At 33.1% G+C, this 26,001-nt stretch overlaps 1 protein-coding gene across 1 annotated transcript in view; it reads left to right on the top strand.

The window, feature by feature from the left end:
• LOC148947804 (uncharacterized) overlaps nt 1–26,001 on the top strand; it is a 92,099-nt gene that overhangs the window by 51,187 nt on the left and 14,911 nt on the right. Inside the window, exons 10-14 of the mRNA XM_089096015.1 lie at nt 1,444–1,715; nt 6,689–6,861; nt 9,354–9,461; nt 12,244–12,402; nt 16,708–16,773. Of these exons, the coding sequence (XP_088952141.1) occupies nt 1,444–1,715; nt 6,689–6,861; nt 9,354–9,461; nt 12,244–12,402; nt 16,708–16,773 (778 nt within the window). The remainder of the gene's footprint in view (nt 1–1,443; nt 1,716–6,688; nt 6,862–9,353; nt 9,462–12,243; nt 12,403–16,707; nt 16,774–26,001) is intronic.

Raw genomic sequence — 26,001 nt, forward strand, 5'->3', positions numbered from 1 at the left:
ATTTTATTTAATTTTTAGTTTACTAAATTGTCTACATTAATTGTTATCAGAAATTAAATTGGGTTTCATTTCAAATTGTTAAATTAAAAAGGGTTTAGATTTGTTGAAATTAATTTAAATTTGGCTATGTCTAAAATGATTGGCTAAATTTGCCCTTTATCTATAACTTGATATAGTAAAACTATTAAGAACCATCCAAAGGATTTTCAATGGTACTATTTAAATCAAGGGTACTCAAATAGGATGGAATGGTTCATTTTGTAACTCCATGTTGTTGACATGACATGTTACCCATGGGAGCTGACCACGCCACTGAAAATGAAATGAAACATACTTTAAAAACCAAATAATTTTGACACCACCGTACAGATCCTTGCGAAAGTTGGCTCTTATGTACAATTTGGCTCAAATTTGGCTCTTATGAACAATTTGACTCTTTATGTTGATTTTGAAAGTCAAAACCATTTTAGCTGTAGAAGCTTTAATGCCAAGTGTAGATCAGAATAAATGGACATAGGTGATTTTAGACTGCCTTATTGTGTCATGCGTCAAAAATACAGGGTGGTGTATATGTCAATTTACTATTACTACTACTAAGAACTCACCGCAGCACCAAGCCGCCTGAGGCCAACACAGCTAGGCACGCTCCTCTTCCATTCCAATCTATTCAAAGCCTCCTTCTTTACACCCTCCCAGGAAGTTCCTATTTCCTTTAAAAAAATTTATGACATCCTCTAACCCCAACCATGGACGACCAGCTTTCCGTTTAGCCCTAGACTGTTGGCCGAAAAGGACAATCTTTGGCAATCTGTCATCCTTCATCCGCAAAATGTGTCTTAGCCATCTCAACCTTTCTCTCATTATAGCCCTAGAAAGTGGGATTGAACCACACTTTTCATACTGCCTACTTTTAAAAATACGAAATCTTTCTATTCTTCCAAAGTTTTTTTAACTGTGAAAAAAAAAACACCCTGAACCCTTGCTATTCTATTTTTAACATATCCACTGCTCCCACCGTCTTTACAAATAATGCTACCAAAGTAAATGAAGCTGTCTACCTGATCAATCTTTTCATCACCCAACGTCACCTTTTCATGGTCACTTATTCCTAGCCTTAGTGCACCCTGAACTCGCAAAACCTCTAAAAGTTCATTCATTTTGCTCACACTTTCATCTAGGATCCTTAAATCATCAGCATAATGTAACTCTAGGAGAGTTTTTCCTCCCCATTTGGTTCCGTACTCTCCCATTGCCTTTCCTGTGGTCCGATTTTTACTGCAAAATCGAATTATTTTCCTGCAGTAAGTTTAATTGTGATCACTTATCAACACCTGGACGCACGGGATGAGGCGCCCTCCAAGTTTCCACAGGGAAAATAAAAAATTGCGAGATGAAATTGTATTTTGTGCATTACAACTCTTGAAAAACTGTTACTTTTTCCAGAGCGGCGAATGAAAACCTTAAAAATAAAATCTCTGACTTGGAACTAGACCTATCGAAACTTAGAGAAGAAATGGAATTGAAGCGACAAAAAGAAGAGAATGCAGACATGCAAAGCCTGAAGGAAGAACTAGATAAGATGAACATTACTTTTGAAAAAGAAGCAAGTCGAATTCAAGAAATGCAGACAACGCTTGAAGAAAAAGAAGAAGAAAAAATGACACTTTTGCGCGAAATTGATGAGCTGAAAGGAAAATTAGCGAGTTTGAGTAAAGGTATCAAAATTACTAGTTTTGAATTTGATGTTGCTAAGTTGTATCTTGTTCAAGGATGTATAGAATCTTTTTTGAACTATGAATTTTTGTTTGTGAAATAGTGAAAAATTAGTTTAAGTAAAGGTAAAACAAAGCTTTAATGAAATTAATGCATTTATTCCTCTTTACAAACATTAAAAATGTTGTTATAGAAGAGTAAATAAAGAAAAAAAGGAAACAAACAAAAAAAAATACAATATAATAAGTAAAAAACAAGGGAAAAGGAATTGACGCAACACTATTTAAATACGGATGCAATTCAAAGGAAAATGAACGATATGTTCTCTAGGCCTTTGGAATGTTAACGAAAGTTCGTCTATTTTCACGGTAATATAAAAAATTGTTTTTTTTTTAGTTTTCTGATCCTGAAGGGCAAGGTCAAGAAAAAAAACATAATATCTAAAGAATTGTCCGGATTATAGCCGTCCATTCTTATTAAAAAACTTCCAAATCGGAGTAACAAAAAATATATGGGGCGCAAACGTTGCATTGTAGAGCCCTCCTAGGCAGTTCTTATCAAACTGCCGTTTTGTTTTGGCAAGCATACCATAAGTCTGTCGAAATTTTTCCTTGATAGCTTGAGTAATAGTAGTTCAAATATTCTTTGTAGACGCATCAAAGATAATCCCAGATAATTTAACGTAACCATGGAAAATGGCCCGGCTAGAGACTCTTTTGAAGAGATACCATAAATTTGGCTTTAGAAGCTTCTAAGGAAAGATTTATATCTGAAAGACTAGATTGGTCAACATTACCGGTAGCTTGAAGTAAAATCAAAATCAATAGCTAGCAGAACAATATCACCAGCATGAGATTATGAACCGATCAATCAGGAAAGGGGGAATATTTCTAGTAGCTATTTGGATAGCGTTATTTAATAAAGCTGGACTAATAACTGAACCTTGTTTGACCCCTTTCTTTACTGGAGTACAATCGGTAAGATGAATACCAGAACGCACTTTAATATAAACTTAATATCAACGCACCATAATATGTTAATATTATTTGATTTATTAAATTTATAAAATTAAAAACATTTGTTTTTATAAAAGGATAAAATTTTTTTGTGGAAAATGTTTTTTTTAATTAATCAAAATAAAAAACGACAGCTAATACATATGAAAAAAAAACAAATAAATATAACTCACATTTTAAACACTTCCAGAACTGCAATTACTTTAATCACTGACAACACAAGCGAATGTTAATAGTACAAAACAGATTATTCTCCTCTTTACAGTCAGATGGACAAATGACATCTATTATAATGAAGACTATATTTTATTTGAAAGAAAATTCAAAAAGCCCCAGGTCACCACCCCTGATTAAATTTACTAGGTTAAAAACATTTGAACTATAAATGGCAACAGGTCAAAGAAATTTGTGCATTATAAGTTAAGTGAATTTTTTTTTATTTGTCAACTTAGCAGCGGTACGTTGACTCTTCCCAGCTTTGATCTTATCCCGACTTTCGCTTGCAAGGCTCTCGGAATTTTTGCATTTAATTTGTAGTGTGGTCTAAGAAATTATTTTCGTAAAATTGTAATTATAACCCATCAGAAGCTCCGCTCGATGGATTGTGCCAGTCTAATCCGAGTCAGATAACGTATTGCCTTTGAAAATACCACAGCTGATTTATGTGTTAGGTACTTTTAGATTGTAAGCGAAGTCTGACATAGTGCTTCATTATGTTGTGAATAAGTGACACATTCCTTAGCGTGCTATTTGTTATTTCCTTAGCGTGCTATTATTCCAAGTGCAAGACAAGCTGGCATATGAATTCTTTCGTCCTTTTCAGTGTTCTTAACCAATAATGAAACTTTCTTCTTTGAAGTCTAAGAAAAACTGTTTTATTAAAAAAAAACTTTGTTTAGATAACTATTAGAATGTTTCAATAGAATTAGTTTTAATAGCCTATTTTAACATAATTACTATAGCATTTTTATTTCGGTCATCTATTTAGTTATGTATATGTTACGGTGAACGTCCGAAATCTAGTTAATGTCACCGGTGAATGTTCGAAATTCCTTTTTCTCTGCTTTGATTCAGTTAGCTTTGCGAGTCAGCTTTTTCAGCTTTATACAACCTATGATGGTAAAAGTTAAAGTTAGGTTAGATTATGTTAGATTAGGTTAAGTTAAATTTGGTTCTAAATATCAGAAATGTGTTGAAAACCTAACTTAAGCTAACCTAAACCAACCTAACCTCATCTAACCAAACCTAATCTAATCTACCCTCCCAGCACCTAACCTCCCATCGTCAAACGTTGTATTAGATTGAAAAAATTGACTGGCATCGTTGACTAAATCCAAGGAGAAAAAAAAGATATTTTGGACATTCACCGGTGAATGTCGATATTAACCAATTTGCGGACATTCACTATATATATATATATATATATATATATATATAATATATATATATATATATATATATATATATATATATATATATATATATATATATATATATATATTTAAGTGTCAAAATATGAAATATATACTACATTGAAGCAAGTCTGAAAAACTCTTTTTGTGTAAAGGTTAAAAACATTTTGTTTTTTTACTGTGAAGAAATGAAATGAAATATGAGAAGTAACATGAAAGTGGAATGAGAGTGAAAGTGAAACGAGAAGTGAAAGTGAAAATTTGACTCGTCCTTTTGCTTGAAGCCATGATAGTATTGAAGGTATTTTGGTATTTTAGGTGATGGATTCTTAGAATTAGGAATCGCAGGATTTAGGATGGATTAAACACGATGCTTGATCCTCGAGATTTGACAAGCAGATTCGTCAGCAGTGGATCACACACAGAGAAATAAAGGAAAAATAATAGAATTAAAAACTGAAAATCAAGAAAAACTAATTGAAGAATAAGCCATTATTTTCAAATCATTTTTAGGTGATGAATAAAAATAGTATTCTAGGCCAGAATAGTATTTAGGCTAGTACTGTCGCTACAGTTAAAAATGACGGCTTTTCTTTTTTTTCGAATTAAGACGCTCCTTGTAATAAATTAAATAAAAAAAAACTATTTTTTTTAAATGACAGTAATGAACGGCGATAACCCATGCCAAGAATTGATCTGAGACCGCGTTTGACAGGGTGCTCCCCACTACTCCCCAGATCGATATGTACTCTAAAGTTTTTTATTGTTTAAAAAAATAAGAGGTTGGACACCGCCAGTCTTCATCGTAGAGCGCGGTGGGGAGAAGGGGATAGCCCCTTTCATATACGGACTATTTTCTGTTCGTTTTAAGTTTTAACGTCGTTCCTTACTTTCAGTTAAAAAAACAAGTTTTTTTTATTTAATTTTTGAATGTTTTTGAATTAATGCAGGTTTTGATTCTGGCTCACCGTACATGAATAATTAAAACAAAATTTGCATATTAATTTTACTTTTAATTGGTTAAATGGCTTTCTCGAAACTTGTTTAATTTTATTTACGAACGTTTTTATTAGTAATAAATATACGTAACTTACGAATTAACTTACGTAACGAACTTCTATATTTATAGATTTTTAATACGTATATTAGGGGGCTGGCTTACTAGTCAATACCTCGCTCTTTAATCTAAAGTTCGAATTTTGTTCCAATTCTTTAAAAATGACCCCTTAATCACAAAGGCCACTATCTAGAATAAATAGCTCTTATGAAAGTACTGAAAAACATTTGGTTTAAAGGGTGAAATATTGATAAGGGGGTGGACCCAATCATATCCATAGTAGTTGTTGTTTGTTTTAAGTTTTGATGTTACTCCTTATTTTTAGTTCGAAAACTTGTTTTTTTATATTTAATTTCTTATCTTTTTTTTAAATAATGCTGTGAGACCCGGCATCCCTTTCATAGCACTGCCCCTTCACCCATGAAAACTCTCCTCATGGAAAGATCCTCCAACATAACCTCCAACCCACACACCCACCTTATACCAGAAAAAATCCCCCCTGAAAACGTCTGTATACTTCCTAATAACCAATACTATGTGTTAACATTGGGCAAAGTTCATAAATTTCAGCCCTCCCCCCGGGGACTTAGGGTGATTAAGTCATCCCAAAGGACATGTTTATCATATTTTCAACCATGCTGAACAAAATGGCTATCTCAAAATTTTATCAGGTGACTTTGGGAAAAAAATGAGCGTGGGAGGGGGCCTAGTTGCCCTCCATTTTTTTTGGTCGCTTAAATAGGACACTAGAACTTTTAATTTACGATCCAATGAGTCCTCCGGCGATATTCTAGGACCACTGGGTCGATACGATCACCCCTGGAAAAAAAAAAAAAAAAAAAAACATGCATCCGTGATCTTTCTTCTGGCAAAAAAAGCAAAATTCCACATTTTTGTAGATAGGAGCTTGAAACCACTACAGTAGGGTTCTCTGATACTCTGAATATGATGGTGTGATTTTCATCAAGGTTCTATAACTTTTAAGGGGTCTTCCCCCCCTTTTTTCGAAAATCAGCCAAATTTTTTCAGGCGCTTAACTTTTGATGGGTAGGACTAAACTTGGTGAAAGTCATATATTTGAGATCAGCATTGAAATCTGATTCTTTTGATGTATCTATTGGTATCAAAAACCCGTTTTCTAGAGTTTCGGTAACCATTGAGCCGAGTCGCTCCTTACTTACAGTTCGTTACCAGGAACTTTTTGATTAGGGTTTATTCATCAACCAAAAATAACAAAATCCAGAAACTAAGCTTGTAAAGGAGATCACTACCCAAACTAGGCCTAAAAAAACAACCTATCATATAAAAATCACTAATAAGTGACTATACCACCCTACTATTTTTCAACTCATCAATTCTTAACATTCAACATATTTAACCTTGTCCTTCTCAATCCATCAGCCAAACACAAAAATCTTAAAAAAAATTACAGATTAAAGGCGAAAGAGGCTTGAGTATGACATTTTTTTTATTTTTTTTTATTTTTTCAGTTGGGAATACCTCTTTACCTTTACTGAAGCCTGTTATTGTCCACCGAGAAGCAGCTAAGAGTCCAGTTTTGGGTATGTCATTCCGTCGATTTGTCACTAAGAACGAAACGCCGTCAAAGAGTCAACCTATGTCACTTGACAATGGAACTCCCAAGCGGACTTTTCGAGCAGAGGTAAAACTATTTCCTAGACCCATTTACGATCCTTCCTCACATGAAATAGTCCCCCAGTATAGGTAATCCCAGGTATTCCTCCTCTCGAGATATTCAAGGGAAGGCTCAACAGTTACCTCCGGTACTAGTGCTGTGGTTGCCCTCCTCAGACAGAAACCCATTAAATTCTAAAAATTACTGTACTTCTACTGATACTTTAATTTGAAAATACTTACTTACATTGTTCCTAAAAGTGCTTCACCTGATTGGTGCTGAATTTCGTTGCTTGATGTCGTCGATGACCTTTATCGCCGATGGCATCAAGTGAGGTTACTATAAGGACTAGCGGCATGTCATCATCTGAGATGGAGTAGTGAAGCATGTGAAAAAAACTAGCACTTTGTTCCCAACGATAATTTCCATAATAAATCTGAGAGAAAACTCTACCGTTAACTAGCAACCGTCAACCTTTCAATAATGTAAGAGTAAGTAGGGTATCAATAACTCCTAGAGTTTAAGCATACAGAAATGCTACACACAAATACAAATCACTTTTGATGTTTTGGAAAACCGACTCCAACTAATTTGTAAAGGTAGAGTTTTTGTTTGTACAAAAAATGTTGTGACTCAAAAACTGGTTTGCTCTTTTTAATGGCTTAAAATCTCATACAAAATTGCCAATCAGGTTTTACGTTTTCTTCATTCACTAAAAATTTGATGGCAGTAAGGGGTAAATACAACAACGGTTAAAAAGGGGTTTATTTGTCCCCCCCTCTTTTTTTGGAAATACACTTAAGGAATGATGTGATGGGCATACGATGTCATAACAATAAACCACCAGAGTTAAAGCTCACTTTTCAACGAGGAAGTAATTGACTGTAATCTTTCTTTTTCTCTGTTGTGCAGTCTTTTTCTCTGTGGTGATTGGCTTACGATGTCATACCAATAAACCAATGGAATTAAAGCCGACCTTTTAACAAAGAAGTGAATGACTTTAATCTCTCTTTTTTACTGTGGTGTAGCCCTACTCTGATTGAGACTACAAAAGTCTTAGGTACGAAACCCGTACTCCTGCTTCTTTTGAATAATACGTTGTGAAAACAAAAATTGCAGTTTTTTTTTTTGTTTTTTTTTTTTGCAAAATTTGCTTATATTTCGTTGGCAGGTATCGATCTGTAAAAAAATTTTCATAATGAGAAGATAAGTCGTCGTTCTTACGCCTGAAGGTCGCGCCTGACATTTTCAAACCTCTAAAATAATTGCCTAAAACTGTTTCCTGAGCTAGACTCAAAGGGAGGATCAGTAGGGCAATTTATGTTCAGTCACAATTCGATCTACATTTCCATCCTTTTCTAAATCTTTTATCCTTTTCTTCGATCTACACTTCGATCCTTTGGGTCTACATTACTGCGCTGATTGTCCCTTTAAAACAGCCAAGTAACTGTTTTTTAACTTTTATCTCTGACGTCAGAAAACTCAGATATTACCTTAAGGCGTAACACGGTTGATGTGACAATCTAAATTAGCTTTACAAATTTGAAAAGTCACTAAACACGTGAGTTTGTGTGTTTTCTCGATTCTTACTTCGATTTTTGGCGAATTATTGAGATGATTGGAGGTATTTTTTGTCATTTTTTTATATAGAGAATAAAAACTAAGAAAAACAAGAGCTCTATATATTTTAAAAATTTTCCTCTTTTCAATCATTTTTATGGTAAACCCTTAATCACTACGTTGTTTCATGACGATCGTTGTTTCAAGAAGAGAAAAATAAATTAAAAAAAGCCCTTAGGAATTTTAAAAAATATTTTCACTCATAACTCTGACTTTGGCTATACCTCTGAATATTCTTAAAAATTTTAGTTTAGTTTCAAACACAAAATAAAGTCTTTTTGCTTCAATTGCTATTCTGTTTCAATTGGTCTCCATCGTTTTTTTTTTTTTTCGATTATTATTTATGGAATTAATGCTTGATTATTATTATTGGAATTATTGCTTGATTGTTATTATTGTTCGAATTTATGTCGAATATAACATTTTGTTTGATTATATTATCGATAATTTTTTGATTACTATTCAAATATTATATTTTTTGATGATATATTTGATTCGTTTCCGTCGGTTTTTTATTATACAAATGGTCTCCAATTATCTCAATATTTACCTGGGCTTTAAGTGCACAATATTTACTGTATTTACCAATACAATATTCACCAGGGCTTTAAGTATTTTACTAAATATCATATCACAATCACTCTCTCTTTCTCTGTCTGTCTATGTCTGTCTGTCTGTGTGTCTGTCTGTATCTCTCTCTCTCTCTCTCTCTCTATGTCTGTGTCTCCCTCCCTCTCTATCTCTATCTCTCTCTTTATCTCTCTCTCTCTCTCTCTCTCTCTCTCTCTCTCTCTCTCTCTCTCTCTCTCTCTCTCTCTCTCTCTCTCTCTCTCTCTCTCTCTCTTTCTGTCTCTCTTTAAGTTAAAACAATTTCACTCCTTTTGTTGTTGTTTTTTCAGAGGAAGAAACCGAAAAATTACTTCGAAAGTGACGATTCTGATGTTGATACACTCGGGGACAGTTGTGATAGCACAAAAACTATTGTTGCGTCAAAGGCCCAAAACAAGGTACTTCTTTCTGCTGCATCTTTATGTTGACTAAATTTGTCTAAATGGGAAAACTGGGACTTTAAAACTATAGTTGACTGTTTAAATAGCTCGAGAATGTGGGGATTTTGATTTACCTGAAATTCCCATCCCGGCTGAATTGACAAGAATTCGTTTTGGAGTTAATTTTCTGTGTCTTTTGTTTTCCTCAGATACAAAATTAGCGTTTTGATTTCTGGAAGCCTGCTAACCCATTGTTAAAATAACCTCTTTAAATGTTTTCTTAAGTCAAAATTGTAACTTTTTTTTACTGCATAGTGGTATCTATGGGTATGTTTACGACATAGATCGGCTGTAATAATTGAAAGTGCGACACATGCCATTTTGGTCGAGAATGAGTTTTGTATGTGCCGTGGGTAAACTAAGCTTGAGGAATCGAAGGGTGCTGTCAGAATTGTCTTATTTTGTACCGTTGGGAAGATAAAGAGACATAATCCTCTAAGTGGCTTATGTCTCTTTTTTATCAGGTCTTGTTGCAATTCAGAATGACAGAAGAGGATTATCTTATGGAGCTGTAACTTTGGGACCTGTCATTTGTCTTCTTTTTTTGTCTAGGGAAAAGGAGACATACGCCATAAAATGGGATAATTTTTAATGTTCCCAAAAAATAAGTTACAAAAAAACTCATTTTTAATTATCACAGGTGAGGTTTTGATTAGAATCCTGAAACCACACCTGCCACCAAATATTGATCCTTACCACCTAACATCGGTGCTGCCACCAGATATATCATTCGATATCGATTCATAGTCATAAGATCCAACTATTCTTTGAGTTTCGAGTCGAAAAGTGAGACTCAAGATTATTTCTTGTCAAAAGATAATATTCATAGGGTCACTTGTTAGAGCCTCTGTCTACTAAAAAAGAAAAAGAACAACAATTTTGAAATAGACAATATTGTCCATCTAATTATTAATTAGATGCTCTCCCATCTACTTATCCTAAAGTAATCAATGAGCTCTTAGTAGATATGGGTGTACTGGAAGTACTAGTAAATGCAGCGAAATGTACTAGCCCAACGTAGATACCCTCTGTGAGCCAATTGCTGAAAACAACTAAACCCCACTGAAATAGCCAACAATTGACGACAATTTATTCGTAACTGTTGATAAAAATGCCCACAAGACAGTACTTATGGAAATCTTAGCCTCGCGTAACAGATAGAATACTGTATTGAAAGTTGAAATCTAAAAAGTTGTCAATTTATTCTCCTTTCCAAAAGAAAGACTGTCCGTTGCTTTATAGTCAAAAGAGAAAGGAGTAATCCTTTCTTTGCAAATCATTGATTGATTGATACCTTTATTTTCAAGAATTCATAAAACAGAGATCAATGGAAAAGCATATCTACTACTAGAATGTCAAATGACCTGTGCAAATCAATTGCAGGCTACAATTTGTACTTTTCACAGGATTTTGGAGGTTCATTTTTTTTCTGATTAATTGGTTTCATCATTTCTTTATTGCCTTTTGTGATTAAAGGGTACATGTATACGAATAATTTAACATTTCTTGCGGGGGGGGGGGCGTTCTCTATCCCCCTTGGTAGGATATTGCCAAGAAATTAAGAAATTGCCGAATAAAGTTATAATCGAGGACAAAAAATACCAATAAGATAGTGTTGGTCAAATGGTGTTCCGCCGGTAACAGGCACATTACTCTAATGCTTAAAGTACCAAGGACATAAATAAAAAATAGTTTTTTCCCTGGACCCTTCGTAGGTCAATTAATGCCTAGAAAACCGGATTTTCTAAGATTTTTCTTTTGGTTGTTTCAAAATTATGAGCTTTTTAGGGCAGTAGAACATTTTCGTCGGTCTTGCCAGGTTGAACCGTGAAAAATAAAAAATATTAATTACTTGAATTTGACATCATTTTCCTCCGTAAAATTTCAAATATTAACAATATGTTGATTTCCAGAGACAACTAAACCTTAAAAGGAAGTCTACATCTTTTCAGCTATTTGGTGCCGTGTGTGTTTGGCTTAGTTTTAACTGATTCGTCACCCGCTTTTCTTTTTTTAAATTCGGTGCCCACTCCTACCAAAATCAGCATAGCTATCGGGGTCTCTTTCATTAAAAATTGTATTTTCCTATTTTTCCTAATCTTGTAAGATATATATCGTTGTGTATATTTTCACTTAACCAATTCGAGCAACCACATTTCATTTTCTCTTATCTTGATGCTTAAAAATTCGGAAAGAAATTTTTAAATTCAGTGCCCACTCCTACCAAATCTGCATAGCTATCGGGGTCTCTTTCATTAAAAATTGTATTTTCCTATTTTTCCTAATCTTGTAAGATATATATCGTTGTGCATATTTTCACTTAACCAATTCGAACAACCACATTTCATTTTCTCTGATCTTGATACTTTAAGGATGGGCTTCAGAGGACCACTTTTGGTAGTAAGGTGTTCCCCGCAGCAAATGATCACCGTAGGGATCTCATCACTATATTTTTTTGCCTGCCTGCAAGTCTCGTCATGTAAACTGCATAAATTGAGTAGTGACAAGTAAACTTTAATTCTCGCCAGAACCATTTTACACTTTTAAGCGAAGAGATTTCATTTTCTCTGTCCTTGATGCTTTAAAACAAGGCCGTATCCAGTGGGGGAGGTAACATATTTACCCCCCCCTCCCCATCATCAAAAAAATCCTGGATACGCCCTTGCTCTAAAATTATGGAACCTTTTAGTTTTAATTGTGCGAGTACCGCAGAGATATAGAGATGGCGTGTTTCTTCTAGGTGAAAGATGACTATGGAATTGTAAGAGACTCGAAGGGTGGAAAGACTCCGATAATCACTCTTACTCCTCTCCGCTCAGTGAATGTCCCAGCGTCTGCTTCTTCCAAGAAAGAAAAAAATCTGAAAGATGTTAAGAAGGCCCGAAATTCTTTATTCAAGGTATTATTTTTTTCTCAGATTAGTTTTTTTTTTATCTCGGTAGAAACAAAAAAGTTTCATTTGAAAAATTCTTCGTTTATAACAAACACCAATGTTGCTTTTTTCATTTAATCTACAGCAAACTATTTCTGTGATGAGGTTATTGTTGGGGGCCCCGTTTCTTCTGTCCATCTTTGCTCCAAGAAGCTTCATCTTCCTCGACGCAAATCAGAAAGGGCTAGAGTTTTGTTTAGGTGCCAGATCCCCTATGTTGCAAATAAATTTAATCTGGCTCAAATAATTCAAAAAAATCGCTCGTCAATGAATAAGTGGTTTTTTTTAATTATTCCTTGTCGGGGTGCGGGGACTTTTGAAAGGTAGATTGAGTTTTAATTTTGATTTGGGATGTCTTCTGCTTTTTTTTTCTCTTCTTTCTTCTTCTTTTTTGTGTTACTGCTTGTTTTCTTTTTTCTTTTATTTTTATCTGAAGATACTTGTGTTTCCCTCTTTTATTTAAATCCCAGGGCAAGGTTTTCGATCAGGTATCTGTTGTGAATAAACTGAATATGGCTTATAGAACTCCAAAGAATCGCTCGTCAATGAAAAAATGTGTTTTGAAGAATATTCCTTATCAAGATGTGGGGACTTACTCATGAATGATCTAGTTTTAATTTTGGACTGATTTATGCTCACGCTTCGGCTGTTTTTTCTCGGCTCTTTCCTTTTTTACAGCTTGTTTTCTTGATTTATCTTGACCCTGCTCTTCGTTGGCTAGAGTTGTAATTTTGTTCTAACTATCTGTATTAATAAAGATTTACCGATTCAAGCCTTAGGCCTCTCGGTAATAACTCTTGCCCCCCTTAAAAAAAAGAATATGTACCATCGTAATATTATATAATAATTGCGCCAATTATCATGTCACAATTCGTGCAGAAATAAAGAAGCGGCATATCTACGTTTCGGCAATAGGCTATTTATTATTTACCCCCTCCTCTGTCCTAACTACTCTGCAGGCATGGAATAGTCTTAAACCTGGCTAGCCGGCTGCAGGAAACTATATGCTCTGAAATCTGTTGGGATTCACCACTTACGTGCTTGCTTGAGTTTCCTGCCCTCCTAAAGTTATGCACTTTTTTTCAAGTGGCTGATTTGAAATTTTGAAATTTGCTTATTGATTTAAAATGCTGCGCAATTTCACGGTAAAACACTAAACAAACTGTTGAAAACCATTCTAAACAAAAGAAAAAAATGAAGTAGAAAAAAACCGGAGAACAAGCAAACACTGAAATACACTACATAGTTTCAGTGTAGATAAATGTAGAAAAATGTAGATGAATATATCGTGGCAAAAAAAAAAGACAATTTAAACGGAACAAAAGTGAAAAGTGGTTAAGATTTGTTGTTATTTAGTAAGGGCAAACTTGGCTTCATAACAAATTGTTTGATATTTTTTTAAAGAACAAAATACGTTCCTCCTCCCCCTCCCCCCTAATTTTTGCGAATCGACACCACTGATTAAAAGTTGAGCAAAGATATATATCATGCATACTGATAAATTAATAGAGAAATCGTCGTCTCTTAAATCACAGTGGTATTTCCAAGAAGTAATAAAAGTGAAATAATAAATATATGATTAAAATTTGAAAGTCGAAACAGAACCGTTAGAATGAAAACAGAACCGAGAGATCAACTTGAGGAGTGACAAGGATAACAGGAAGAATAATTTCGGCTCCGATCTGCACCGCTTTATTTCACTATTCCATATGAAATGATATTTATGAGGAATGGATATCCAGATCAAATGCAGAACGAATCATTAAGAAAATATTAGTAATGTTTTATTCATATCTTGAAAAAAAAATATCTGATGCTCTTCGATGCTATTATATAAGGAAGAAAAAAAAGAAGAAAATATTAAAAAAGAAGAAAAGGGGGAAAAAACTGAGTGCCTTAACTCCACTGTGAAGGGCAAAGAAAAATGCTGATTTACCTCGAGAATAATTTTTTTCAGAGATAAGTTTTACCAGCAGTGAGTAATTAGGGAATCCATAGGATAATGGGGAAAGTATTGGCTTCGTTTTGTTTTTCAATCTAGTTCAGCGCTGTCACGAAAATTAATTCTTAAAGGTCCCACTTCCTCACCACTATCATTAAAGTTTATATAATTTTTAGGTCACTTTTGGGAGCTGACAAGTATTTTCAGAGTTATGAGAATTTCATCGTTTATGTATTGGGTAAATACTAAGTGTCTGGCCACTTTCGAAGGAAACGTGCTAATGAAATAAAAGTGGTTAATCCCTTAGATTATTCCTTATTTTATCCTCTTTTGTAATATCTTGGTCGCTTTTCTGGACTATTATTTGAAATGATTTTAAAAGTGGGCATCAATAAGGGAAACGTGATAATCTGATTAATAGAAACATGCTGCATTTTATAAAGTAAGAATGTCATTGTTTTAGTGCTTTCTTTTAGTTTTGTGGATATACCTCCCTGCGGACCCCCCCCCCTCCCCCCGAGGAAACTCCTCAGAGAAAAATCCTCTCCGCGCGGAAAATCCCCCCTCCCCCCATGGAACGTTTCCCCGATATTTTTCCTTTTATTGGGGAACAGAATCCATAAATCAAAAAACGCGATTATGCACTAAATTGGTTAACCCGGTCATCGATCTTTTCAGAAGTCTTGCTTTTCGCAACACAGTTAATCTCAGACTGAATAAGGTTGTCCTTTACCATAAATTTATTTAAATTACTTAATTAATTTATTTTCATTGCATATGGAAAGAGTTGGGAAAATATATGCATGTTAAATTCATTTTGATATGGAAAAATGGTCATGAACGGCAGTACCACACCCTGGTCACTGCTCCCATGTTGAATCGCGAAAATAAACGAGCAAAACTAATTTGTAAAGTTTGAAAGCATTTCTCGCCAAGAAAAATTCAATTATTGATATCGTGTTAATTCCCAAAGACAACTGCGCCTTCAAAGGGAAGATTTACCTTCTTAAACTGTTTGGTGCCATATCTTTTAGGCTTATTTTTTTTTACTGATTTTGACTGTTGTTTCTATTTTTAATTTGATGCCCGCCTAACACTGCATAACTGCATTAAGGAATTTCCCACTTTTACTAATTTTTGAAGATATGCAGGGCTATGTAAGTTTCGGCTTAACCAATTAAAAAATTAGATTTCGTTTTCATTGTCCTTGGTACTTTAATGGAGTGTCCTTGGTACTCTATGATTGCTAAGAACTGAGGGATAAATCTGCCAGTGGTGCTGATCTCATGTAGGGTGGTATCCATGCCACTGTTTGAACATGTGGTGGTATCTCACTTTGTGGTGGCATCTATAAACAGTATTCGTAACCGTTTTGACCTCTAAAGAGGTACAAATGGGGCTACTAGTATGATGTAGAGGTTCTACTAGTGTAATGTTGGAGTGTTGACGTTTTTGAAAGATATTCGTTTTAATAACTTTATGTTTAACCATGCTTTGAGAAATTAGGCAGAGTATGCAGAGCATAAATGTATTTTCAAAACATAAGTATTATAGGTGGCGTTACAAAAGCTTTAGCACATGATTTAAAATAGGATAGAAGGCCGATTGGAAGGAGCTGTGTGAGGTTTTATTTCTTTATTTCTAACCGTAAAGAATCTTCGTGATAAAGGGGGAACGGGCTGAAATTCGTTTGAAAGACCTGCCATCCTCCCCAAAAATTTAAAAGGAGTTTCCTGGAAAATTCACTTTCCGATTTGGCCCTCCACCACCAGGAAAAATTTAGACCTCCCTCAAGGGTGGAGCTTACTTTCATTATGTTTATTTTTGTAATCTTTGAGAAAAATAATTTCAGAACTAGTCGACCTCCTTGTGAGGTTTATCACAGTATCAAGAATTTTTCACATTTGGAGTGTTAACTACTTTCTCTATGGCCTGAGCATGAGAAAGGTGTATGTATTAGGCATCTCTGTTTTATGTACTGTAGGCGCTGATCTCAGTTGGCAGAGTAGGTCTTCACTCTCCAAACGATGGTGCGCTCTGGGTTGTTCTGGACACTAAAATTTAAGCCGTTTTTGTAGTTTATGCGAAGTCTAATGTATTTAAATAATATGAAATGGTGTCTTATGACGGTAGACGACTGAGGTCGCTTTTTGAGGAAGGCCACCGAGTAAGCTTGAGTAAGTACCCGTTTTCAACAAGAGTAGATGTCAGTCATCGGCACAAAATCTTGTGTGAAAAATAATTTGTTACATAATACTACAAAATTGTACCACTTAAAATTGTTGCCTGCCAGCAATATATTTTTTTTTCACTAAGCTCTTCTTTTTTAGAGTACGTCCAAGTCAGTTCTGGGAAAGAAGAAGTTGCTTCCAACTCGCCAAGAAACTTTGAGCCTTGTAAGTATTTCTATGTTCTAATAAGCTATACTTTAGCTGAAGAGTGAAATAGCTCCTTAAAAATTAGCAAAATACCTAAGATACTTGGTAGTGGAAGCACCTACAAGAAACGTTTTTACCCTTCATCAGCCAACAGGGCTGAGGAGTGTAAGTATAGAAGTTATTCGTTTCTTAATTCCAACTTCTTAAGAATTTACGGTAAATCGCTTTTTCCTCTCTTAGTTAGCAATTCTCTTGCCCTATATTGAGTACCATTTGGACCAAATCCGGATGAGGGTCCTGTCTAGGCTACTGTTCTATTCACATACAGAGTGGAGCATAAGTCACTTCGCCATTTAAAATCAAAATATAACTTTGCATTGAGTGCACTTTATTAATTCTTGTTTTATATACTTAGTTGAAAGACCAGAACTTTTTTTGGTTTATTTATGCAAAATAACGTAGCGTAAATTACCTCTATCTTAATTAAAAATTATATTCCATTTTAAAATAGTATAATGAAATTTCTCCGCTCTACTGTGTAATAAAAAATAAATAATAAAACTTCCTGATGTTTTTACATCCACGCAAACTTATGATGATGGCTAAATTTTGTGGATGACTCAAGTCTGAGACGAGTGACAGGCAGGGAGGGGGTATTAAAGAAATATTTCTTTTGAATTTCACCTAGAAAGATTGTTAGATGCATTACATCCTTTATCCAGGTGTATAAAAGAAAGGAAACACCTATACATGCCTCAGAAAAACAAGTATCCGAGCTTTCTTTTCTATGGCAATAATGCAAACTTTACATTTTTCTGTAACTCGAACTTCCAAGCTTCAACTACCTGTGAAAGTTGGCTCAGATTAGGTAGAGTCCCGGATTGTGTCTAGTTTCCTCCTAATTTTTGAGTTTTTAGTGACCTTGTGTTCGCTGAGAAAATTGGCTAAGGGCTCCTCAAATAAACAAATTTACCTGTTAAATTAAGGTTTTCGCTCCCTTTCCCTAAAAAAAAATGCTCTTTTTGGTTAGTTGATTTGGCAAAAAATTCGTCGGGTCACTGCAGATTGGCACAGTCCTGGGTATCTGCCACTATTTCTATTATTTACTTATATATTTATTTCCCCTCAAAATCGCACATAAATGTGCCTCGTATATAAAGCACATAAATGAAATTATATAAGTATATACAAGAGGATAAAATAAAAGTTCAAAATAGGGATAAAATCCTTTTTAATAGACAGTGTATAGAAAATTCACAAAAAAATACCAGATATTTCGGTCACATATACAGTGACCGTCATCAGTACTTTTACTACTGATGACGGTCACTGTATATGTGACCGAAATATCTCGTATTTCTTGTGAATTTTCTATACACTGTCTATTAAAAAGGATTTTATCCCTATTTTGAACTTTTATTTTATCGTCATGGAAAGGTAGTGTGGTCTCCGAAATTATCTATATATACAAGATATATAATTATGTGAGTAATTAAAGTATATAAAGCACATAAATGACATTGCAAAAACAATGGAATACTTGAACAACCGAAACAAAGCATTAATTTAAAGTAGGCCTAATAACAACTGAATAAAATACGTAAGAAATAACCTGACAAATATCAAACATTGTTTGAGCTCTGGAAAAAAGGGAAAAGATGTGCATAAAAAGAAAGTTTTCTGACTTATGGTAAAAATTATCCTTCTTAACCCTAGTTAATTCCAACGGCTCTTTAGTTGTAAATACGTAATAAATAACAAACAAATATCAAACATTGTTTGAGCTCTGGAAAAAAGGCAAAATATGTGCATAAAAATAAATTTTTCTGATTACTTATGGTAAAAATTATCCTTCTTAACCCTAGATAATTCCAACGGCTCTTTAGTTGTAAATACGTAAGAAATAACAAACAAATATCAAACATTGTTTGAGCTCTGGAAAAAAGGGAAAAGATGTGCATAAAAAGAAAGTTTTCTGACTTATGGTAAAAATTATCCTTCTTAACCCTAGTTAATTCCAACGGCTCTTTAGTTGTAAATACGTAAGAAATAACAAACAAATATCAAACATTGTTTGAGCTCTGGAAAAAAGGGAAAAGATGTGCATAAAAAGAAAGTTTTCTGACTTATGGTAAAAATTATCCTTCTTAACCCTAGTTAATTCCAACGGCTCTTTAGTTGTAAATACGTAAGAAATAACAAACAAATATCAAACATTGTTTGAGCTCTGGAAAAAAGGGAAAAGATGTGCATAAAAAGAAAGTTTTCTGACTTATTGTAAAAATTATCCTTCTTAACCCTAGCTAATTCCAACGGCTCTTTAGTTGTAAATACGTCAGAAATAACAAACAAATATCAAACATTGTTTGAGCTCTGGAAAAAAGGGAAAAGATGTGCATAAAAAGAAAGTTTTCTGATTACTTATGGTAAAAATTATCCTTCTTAACCCTAGCTAATTCCAACGGCTCTTTAGTTGTAAATACGTAAGAAATAACAAACAAATATCAAACATTGTTTGAGCTCTGGAAAAAAGGGAAAAGATGTGCATAAAAAGAAAGTTTTCTGATTACTGATGGTAAAAATTATCCTTCTTAACCCTAGCTAATTCCAACGGCTCTTTAGTTGTAAATACGTAAGAAATAACAAACAAATATCAAACATTGTTTGAGCTCTGGAAAAAAGGGAAAAGATGTGCATAAAAAGAAAGTTTTCTGTACTTATGGTAAAAATTATCCTTCTTAACCCTAGCTAATTCCAACGGCTCTTTAGTTGTAAATACGTAAGAAATAACAAACAAATATCAAACATTGTTTGAGCTCTGGAAAAAAGGGAAAAGATGTGCATAAAAAGAAAGTTTTCTGATTACTTATGGTAAAAATTATCCTTCTTAACCCTAGCTAATTCCAACGGCTCTTTAGTTGTAAATACGTAAGAAATAACAAACAAATATCAAACATTGTTTGAGCTCTTGAAAAAAGGGAAAAGATGTGCATAAAAAGAAAGTTTTCTGATTACTTATGGTAAAAATTATCCTTCTTAACCCTAGCTAATTCCAACGGCTCTTTAGTTGTAAATACGTCAGAAATAACAAACAAATATCAAACATTGTTTGAGCTCTGGAAAAAAAGGAAAAGATGTGCATAAAAAGAAAGTTTTCTGATTACTTATGGTAAAAATTATCCTTCTTAACCCTAGCTAATTCCAACGGCTCTTTAGTTGTAAATACGTAAGAAATAACAAACAAATATCAAACATTGTTTGAGCTCTGGAAAAAAGGGAAAAGATGTGCATAAAAAGAAAGTTTTCTGATTACTTATGGTAAAAATTATCCTTCTTAACCCTAGCTAATTCCAACGGCTCTTTAGTTGTAAATACGTAAGAAATAACAAACAAATATCAAACATTGTTTGAGCTCTGGAAAAAAGGGAAAAGATGTGCATAAAAAGAAAGTTTTCTGATTACTTATGGTAAAAATTATCCTTCTTAACCCTAGCTAATTCCAACGGCTCTTTAGTTGTAAATACGTAAGAAATAACAAACAAATATCAAACATTGTTTGAGCTCTGGAAAAAAGGGAAAAGATGTGCATAAAAAGAAAGTTTTCTGATTACTTATGGTAAAAATTATCCTTCTTAACCCTAGCTAATTCCAAAGGCTCTTTAGTTGTAAATAAGTAATAAATAAAAAAAAAATATCAAACATTGTTTGAGCTCTGGAAAAAATGTAAAAGATGTGCATAAAAAGAAAGTTTTCTGATTACTTAGGGTAAAAATTATCCTTCTTAACCCTAGCTAATTCCAACGGCTCTTTAGTTGTAAATACGTCAGAAATAACAAACAAATATCAAACATTGTTTGAGCTCTGGAAAAAAGGGAAAAGATGTGCATATAAAGAAAGTTTTCTGACTTATGGTAAAAATTATCCTTCTTAACCCGAGCTAATTCCAACGGCTCTTTAGTTGTAAATACGTAAGAAATAACAAACAAATATCAAACATTGTTTGAGCTCTGGAAAAAAGGGAAAAGATGTGCATAAAAAGAAAGTTTTCTGATTACTTATGGTAAAAATTATCCTTCTTAACCCTAGCTAATTCCAACGGCTCTTTAGTTGTAAATACGTAAGAAATAACAAACAAATATCAAACATTGTTTGAGCTCTGGAAAAAAGGGAAATGTTGTTCATAAAAAGAAAGTTTTCTGACTTATGGTAAAAATTATCCTTCTTAACCCTAGCTAATTCCAACGGCTCTTTAGTTGTAAATACGTAAGAAATAACAAACACATCTCAAACATTGTTTGAGCTCTGGAAAAAAGGGAAAAGATGTGCATAAAAAGAAAGTTTTCTGACTTCTGGTAAAAATTATCCTTCTTAACCCTAGCTAATTCCAACGGCTCTTTAGTTGTAAATACGTCAGAAATAACAAACAAATATCAAACATTGTTTGAGCTCTGGAAAAAAGGGAAAAGATGTGCATAAAAAGAAAGTTTTCTGATTACTTATGGTAAAAATTATCCTTCTTAACCCTAGCTAATTCCAACGGCTCTTTAGTTGTAAATACGTCAGAAATAACAAACAAATATCAAACATTGTTTGAGCTCTGGAAAAAAGGCAAAAGATGTGCATAAAAAGAAAGTTTTCTGACTTATGGTCAAAATTATCCTTCTTAACCCTAGCTAATTCCAACGGCTCTTTAGTTGTAAATACGTAAGAAATAACAAACAAATATCAAACATTGTTTGAGCTCTGGAAAAAAGGGAAAAGATGTGCATAAAAAGAAATTTTTCTTATTACTTTTGGTAAAAATTATCCTTCTTAACCCTAGCTAATTCCAACGGCTCTTTAGTTGTAAATACGTAAGAAATAACAAACAAATATCAAACATTGTTTGAGCTCTGGAAAAAAGGGAAAAGATGTGCATAAAAAGAAAGTTTTCTGATTACTTATGGTAAAAATTATCCTTCTTAACCCTAGCTAATTCCAACGTCTCTTTAGTTGTAAATACGTCAGAAATAACAAACAAATATCAAACATTGTTTGAGCTCTGTAAAAAAGGGACAAGATGTGAATAAAAAGAAAGTTTTATGACTTATGGTCAAAATTATCCTTCTTAACCCTAGCTAATTCCAACGGCTCTTTAGTTGTAAATACGTCAGAAATAACAAACAAATATCAAACATTGTTTGAGCTCTGGAAAAAAGGGAAAAGATGTGCATAAAAAGAAAGTTTTCTGATTACTTATGGTAAAAATTATCCTTCTTAACCCTAGCTAATTCCAACGGCTCTTTAGTTGTAAATACGTAAGAAATAACAAACAAAAATCAAAAATTTTTTTAGCTATGGAAAAAAGGGAAAATATGTGCATAAAAAGAAAGTTTTCTGATTACTTATGGTAAAAATTATCCTTCTTAACCCTAGCTAATTCCAACGGCTCTTTAGTTGTAAATACGTAAGAAATAACAAAAAAATATCAAACATTGTTTGAGCTCTGGAAAAAAGGTAAAAGATGTGCATAAAAAGAAAGTTTTCTGACTTATGGTAAAAATTATCCTTCTTAACCCTAGATAATTCCAACGGCTCTTTAGTTGTAAATACGTCAGAAATAACAAACAAATATCAAAAATTGTTTGAGCTCTGGAAAAAAGGGAAAAGATGTGCATAAAAAGAAAGTTTTCTGATTACTGATGGTAAAAATTATCCTTCTTAACCCTAGCTAATTCCAACGGCTCTTTAGTTGTAAATACGTCAGAAATAACAAACAAATATCAAACATTGTTTGAGCTCTGGAAAAAAGGGAAAAGATGTGCATAAAAAGAAAGTTTTCTGACTTATGGTAAAAATTATCCTTCTTAACCCTAGTTAATTCCAACGGCTCTTTAGTTGTAAATACGTAAGAAATAACAAACAAATATCAAACATTGTTTGAGCTCTGGAAAAAAGGTAAAAGATGTGCATAAAAAGAAAGTTTTCTGACTTATGGTAAAAATTATCCTTCTTAACCCTAGTTAATTCCAACGGCTCTTTAGTTGTAAATACGTAAGAAATAACAAACAAATATCAAACATTGTTTGAGCTCTGGAAAAAAGGGAAAAGATGTGCATAAAAAGAAAGTTTTCTGATTACTTATGGTAAAAATTATCATTCTTAACCCTCGCTAATTCCAACGGCTCTTTAGTTGTAAATACGTCATAAATAACAAACAAATATCAAACATTGTTTGAGCTCTGGAAAAAAGGCAAAAGATGTGCATAAAAAGAAAGTTTTCTGACTTATGGTAAAAATTATCCTTCTTAACCCTAGCTAATTCCAACGGCTCTTTAGTTGTAAATACGTAAGAAATAACAAACAAATATCAAACATTGTTTGAGCTCTGGAAAAAAGGGAAAAGATGTGCATAAAAAGAAAGTTTTCTGACTTATGGTAAAAATTATCCTTCTTAACCCTAGCTAATTCCAACGGCTCTTTAGTTGTAAATACTTCAGAAATAACAAACAAATATCAAACATTGTTTGAGCTCTGGAAAAAAGGGAAAAGATGTGCATAAAAAGAAAGTTTTCTGATTACTTATGGTAAAAATTATCCTTCTTAACCCTAGCTAATTCCAACGGCTCTTTAGTTGTAAATACGTAAGAAATAACAAACAAATATCAAACATTGTTTGAGCTCTGGAAAAAAGGGAAAAGATGTGCATAAAAAGAAAGTTTTCTGATTACTTATGGTAAAAATTATCATTCTTAACCCTAGCTAATTCCAACGGCTCTTTAGTTGTAAATACGTAAGAAATAACAAACAAATATCAAACATTGTTTGAGCTCTGGAAAAAAGGCAAAAGATGTGCATAAAAAGAAAGTTTTCTGACTTATGGTAAAAATTATCCTTCTTAACCCTAGCTAATTCCAACGGCTCTTTAGTTGTAAATACGTAAGAAATAACAAACAAATATCAAACATTGTTTGAGCTCTGGAAAAAAGGGAAAAGATGTGCATAAAAAGAAAGTTTTCTGATTACTTATGGTAAAAATTATCATTCTTAACCCTAGCTAATTCCAACGGCTCTTTAGTTGTAAATACGTCAGAAATAACAAACAAATATCAAACATTGTTTGAGCTCTGGAAAAAAGGGAAAAGATGTGCATAAAAAGAAAGTTTTCTGACTTATGGTAAAAATTATCCTTCTTAACACTAGCTAATTCCAACGTCTCTTTAGTTGTAAATACGTCAGAAATAACAAACAAATATCAAACATTGTTTGAGCTCTGGAAAAAAGGGAAAAGATGTGCATAAAAAGAAAGTTTTCTGATTACTTATGGTAAAAATTATGCTTCTTAACCCTAGCTAATTCCAACGGCTCTTTAGTTGTAAATACGTAAGAAATAACAAACAAATATCAAACATTGTTTGAGCTCTGGAAAAAAGGGAAAAGATGTGCATAAAAAGAAAGTTTTCTGATTACTTATGGTAAAAATTATCATTCTTAACCCTAGCTAATTCCAACGGCTCTTTAGTTGTAAATACGTCAGAAATAACAAACAAATATCAAACATTGTTTGAGCTCTGGAAAAAAGGGAAAAGATGTGCATAAAAAGAAAGTTTTCTGATTACTTATTGTAAAAATTATCCTTCTTAACCCTAGCTAATTCCAACGGCTCTTTAGTTGTAAATACGTAAGAAATAACAAACAAATATCAAACATTGTTTGAGCTCTGGAAAAAAGGGAAAAGATGTGCATAAAAAGAAAGTTTTCTGATTACTTATGGTAAAAATTATCCTTCTTAACCCTAGCTAATTCCAACGGCTCTTTAGTTGTAAATACGTAAGAAATAACAAACAAATATCAAACATTGTTTGAGCTCTGGAAAAAAGGGAAAAGATGTGCATAAAAAGAAAGTTTTCTGATTACTTATGGTAAAAATTATCCTTCTTAACCCTAGCTAATTCCAACGGCTCTTTAGTTGTAAATACGTAAGAAATAACAAACAAATATCAAACATTGTTTGAGCTCTGGAAAAAAAGGGAAAAGATGTGCATAAAAAGAAAGTTTTCTGATTACTTATGGTAAAAATTATCCTTCCTAACCCTAGCTAATTCCAACGGCTCTTTAGTTGTAAATACGTCAGAAATAACAAACAAATATCAAACATTGTTTGAGCTCTGGAAAAAAGGGAAAAGATGTGCATAAAAAGAAAGTTTTCTGATTCTTATGGTAAAAATTATCCTTCTTAACCCTAGCTAATTCCAACGGCTCTTTAGTTGTAAATACGTAAGAAATAACAAACAAATATCAAACATTGTTTGAGCTCTGGAAAAAAGGAAAAGATGTGCATAAAAAGAAAGTTTTCTGATTACTTATGGTAAAAATTATCCTTCTTAACCCTAGCTAATTCCAACGGCTCTTTAGTTGTAAATACGTAAGAAATAACAAACAAATATCAAACATTGTTTGAGCTCTGGAAAAAAGGGAAAAGATGTGCATAAAAAGAAAGTTTTCTGATTCTTATGGTAAAAATTATCCTTCTTAACCCTAGCTAATTCCAACGGCTCTTTAGTTGTAAATACGTAAGAAATAACAAACAAATATCAAACATTGTTTGAGCTCTGGAAAAAAGGGAAAAGATGTGCATAAAAAGAAAGTTTTCTGATTACTTATGGTAAAAATTATCCTTCTTAACCCTAGCTAATTCCAACGGCTCTTTAGTTGTAAATACGTAAGAAATAACAAACAAATATCAAACATTGTTTGAGCTCTGGAAAAAAGGGAAAAGATGTGCATAAAAAGAAAGTTTTCTGATTACTTATGGTAAAAATTATCCTTCTTAACCCTAGCTAATTCCAACGGCTCTTTAGTTGTAAATACGTAAGAAATAACAAACAAATATCAAACATTGTTTGAGCTCTGGAAAAAAGGGAAAAGATGTGCATAAAAAGAAAGTTTTATGATTACTTATGGTAAAAATTATCCTTCTTAACCCTAGCTAATTCCAACGGCTCTTTAGTTGTAAATACGTAAGAAATAACAAACAAATATCAAACATTGTTTGAGCTCTGGAAAAAAGGGAAAAGATGTGCATAAAAAGAAAGTTTTCTGATTACTTATGGTGAAAATTATCCTTCTTAACCCTAGCTAATTCCAACGGCTCTTTAGTTGTAAATACGTCAGAAATAACAAACAAATATCAAACATTGTTTGAGCTCTGGAAAAAAGGGAAAAGATGTGCATAAAAAGAAAGTTTTCTGACTTATGGTAAAAATT

Source organism: Artemia sp. Qi Xiang Cuo, chromosome 10, assembly GCF_049724085.1.
Source record: "Artemia sp. Qi Xiang Cuo chromosome 10, ASM4972408v1, whole genome shotgun sequence".
In the NCBI taxonomy this organism is placed as follows: Eukaryota; Metazoa; Arthropoda; class Branchiopoda; order Anostraca; family Artemiidae; genus Artemia; species Artemia sp. Qi Xiang Cuo.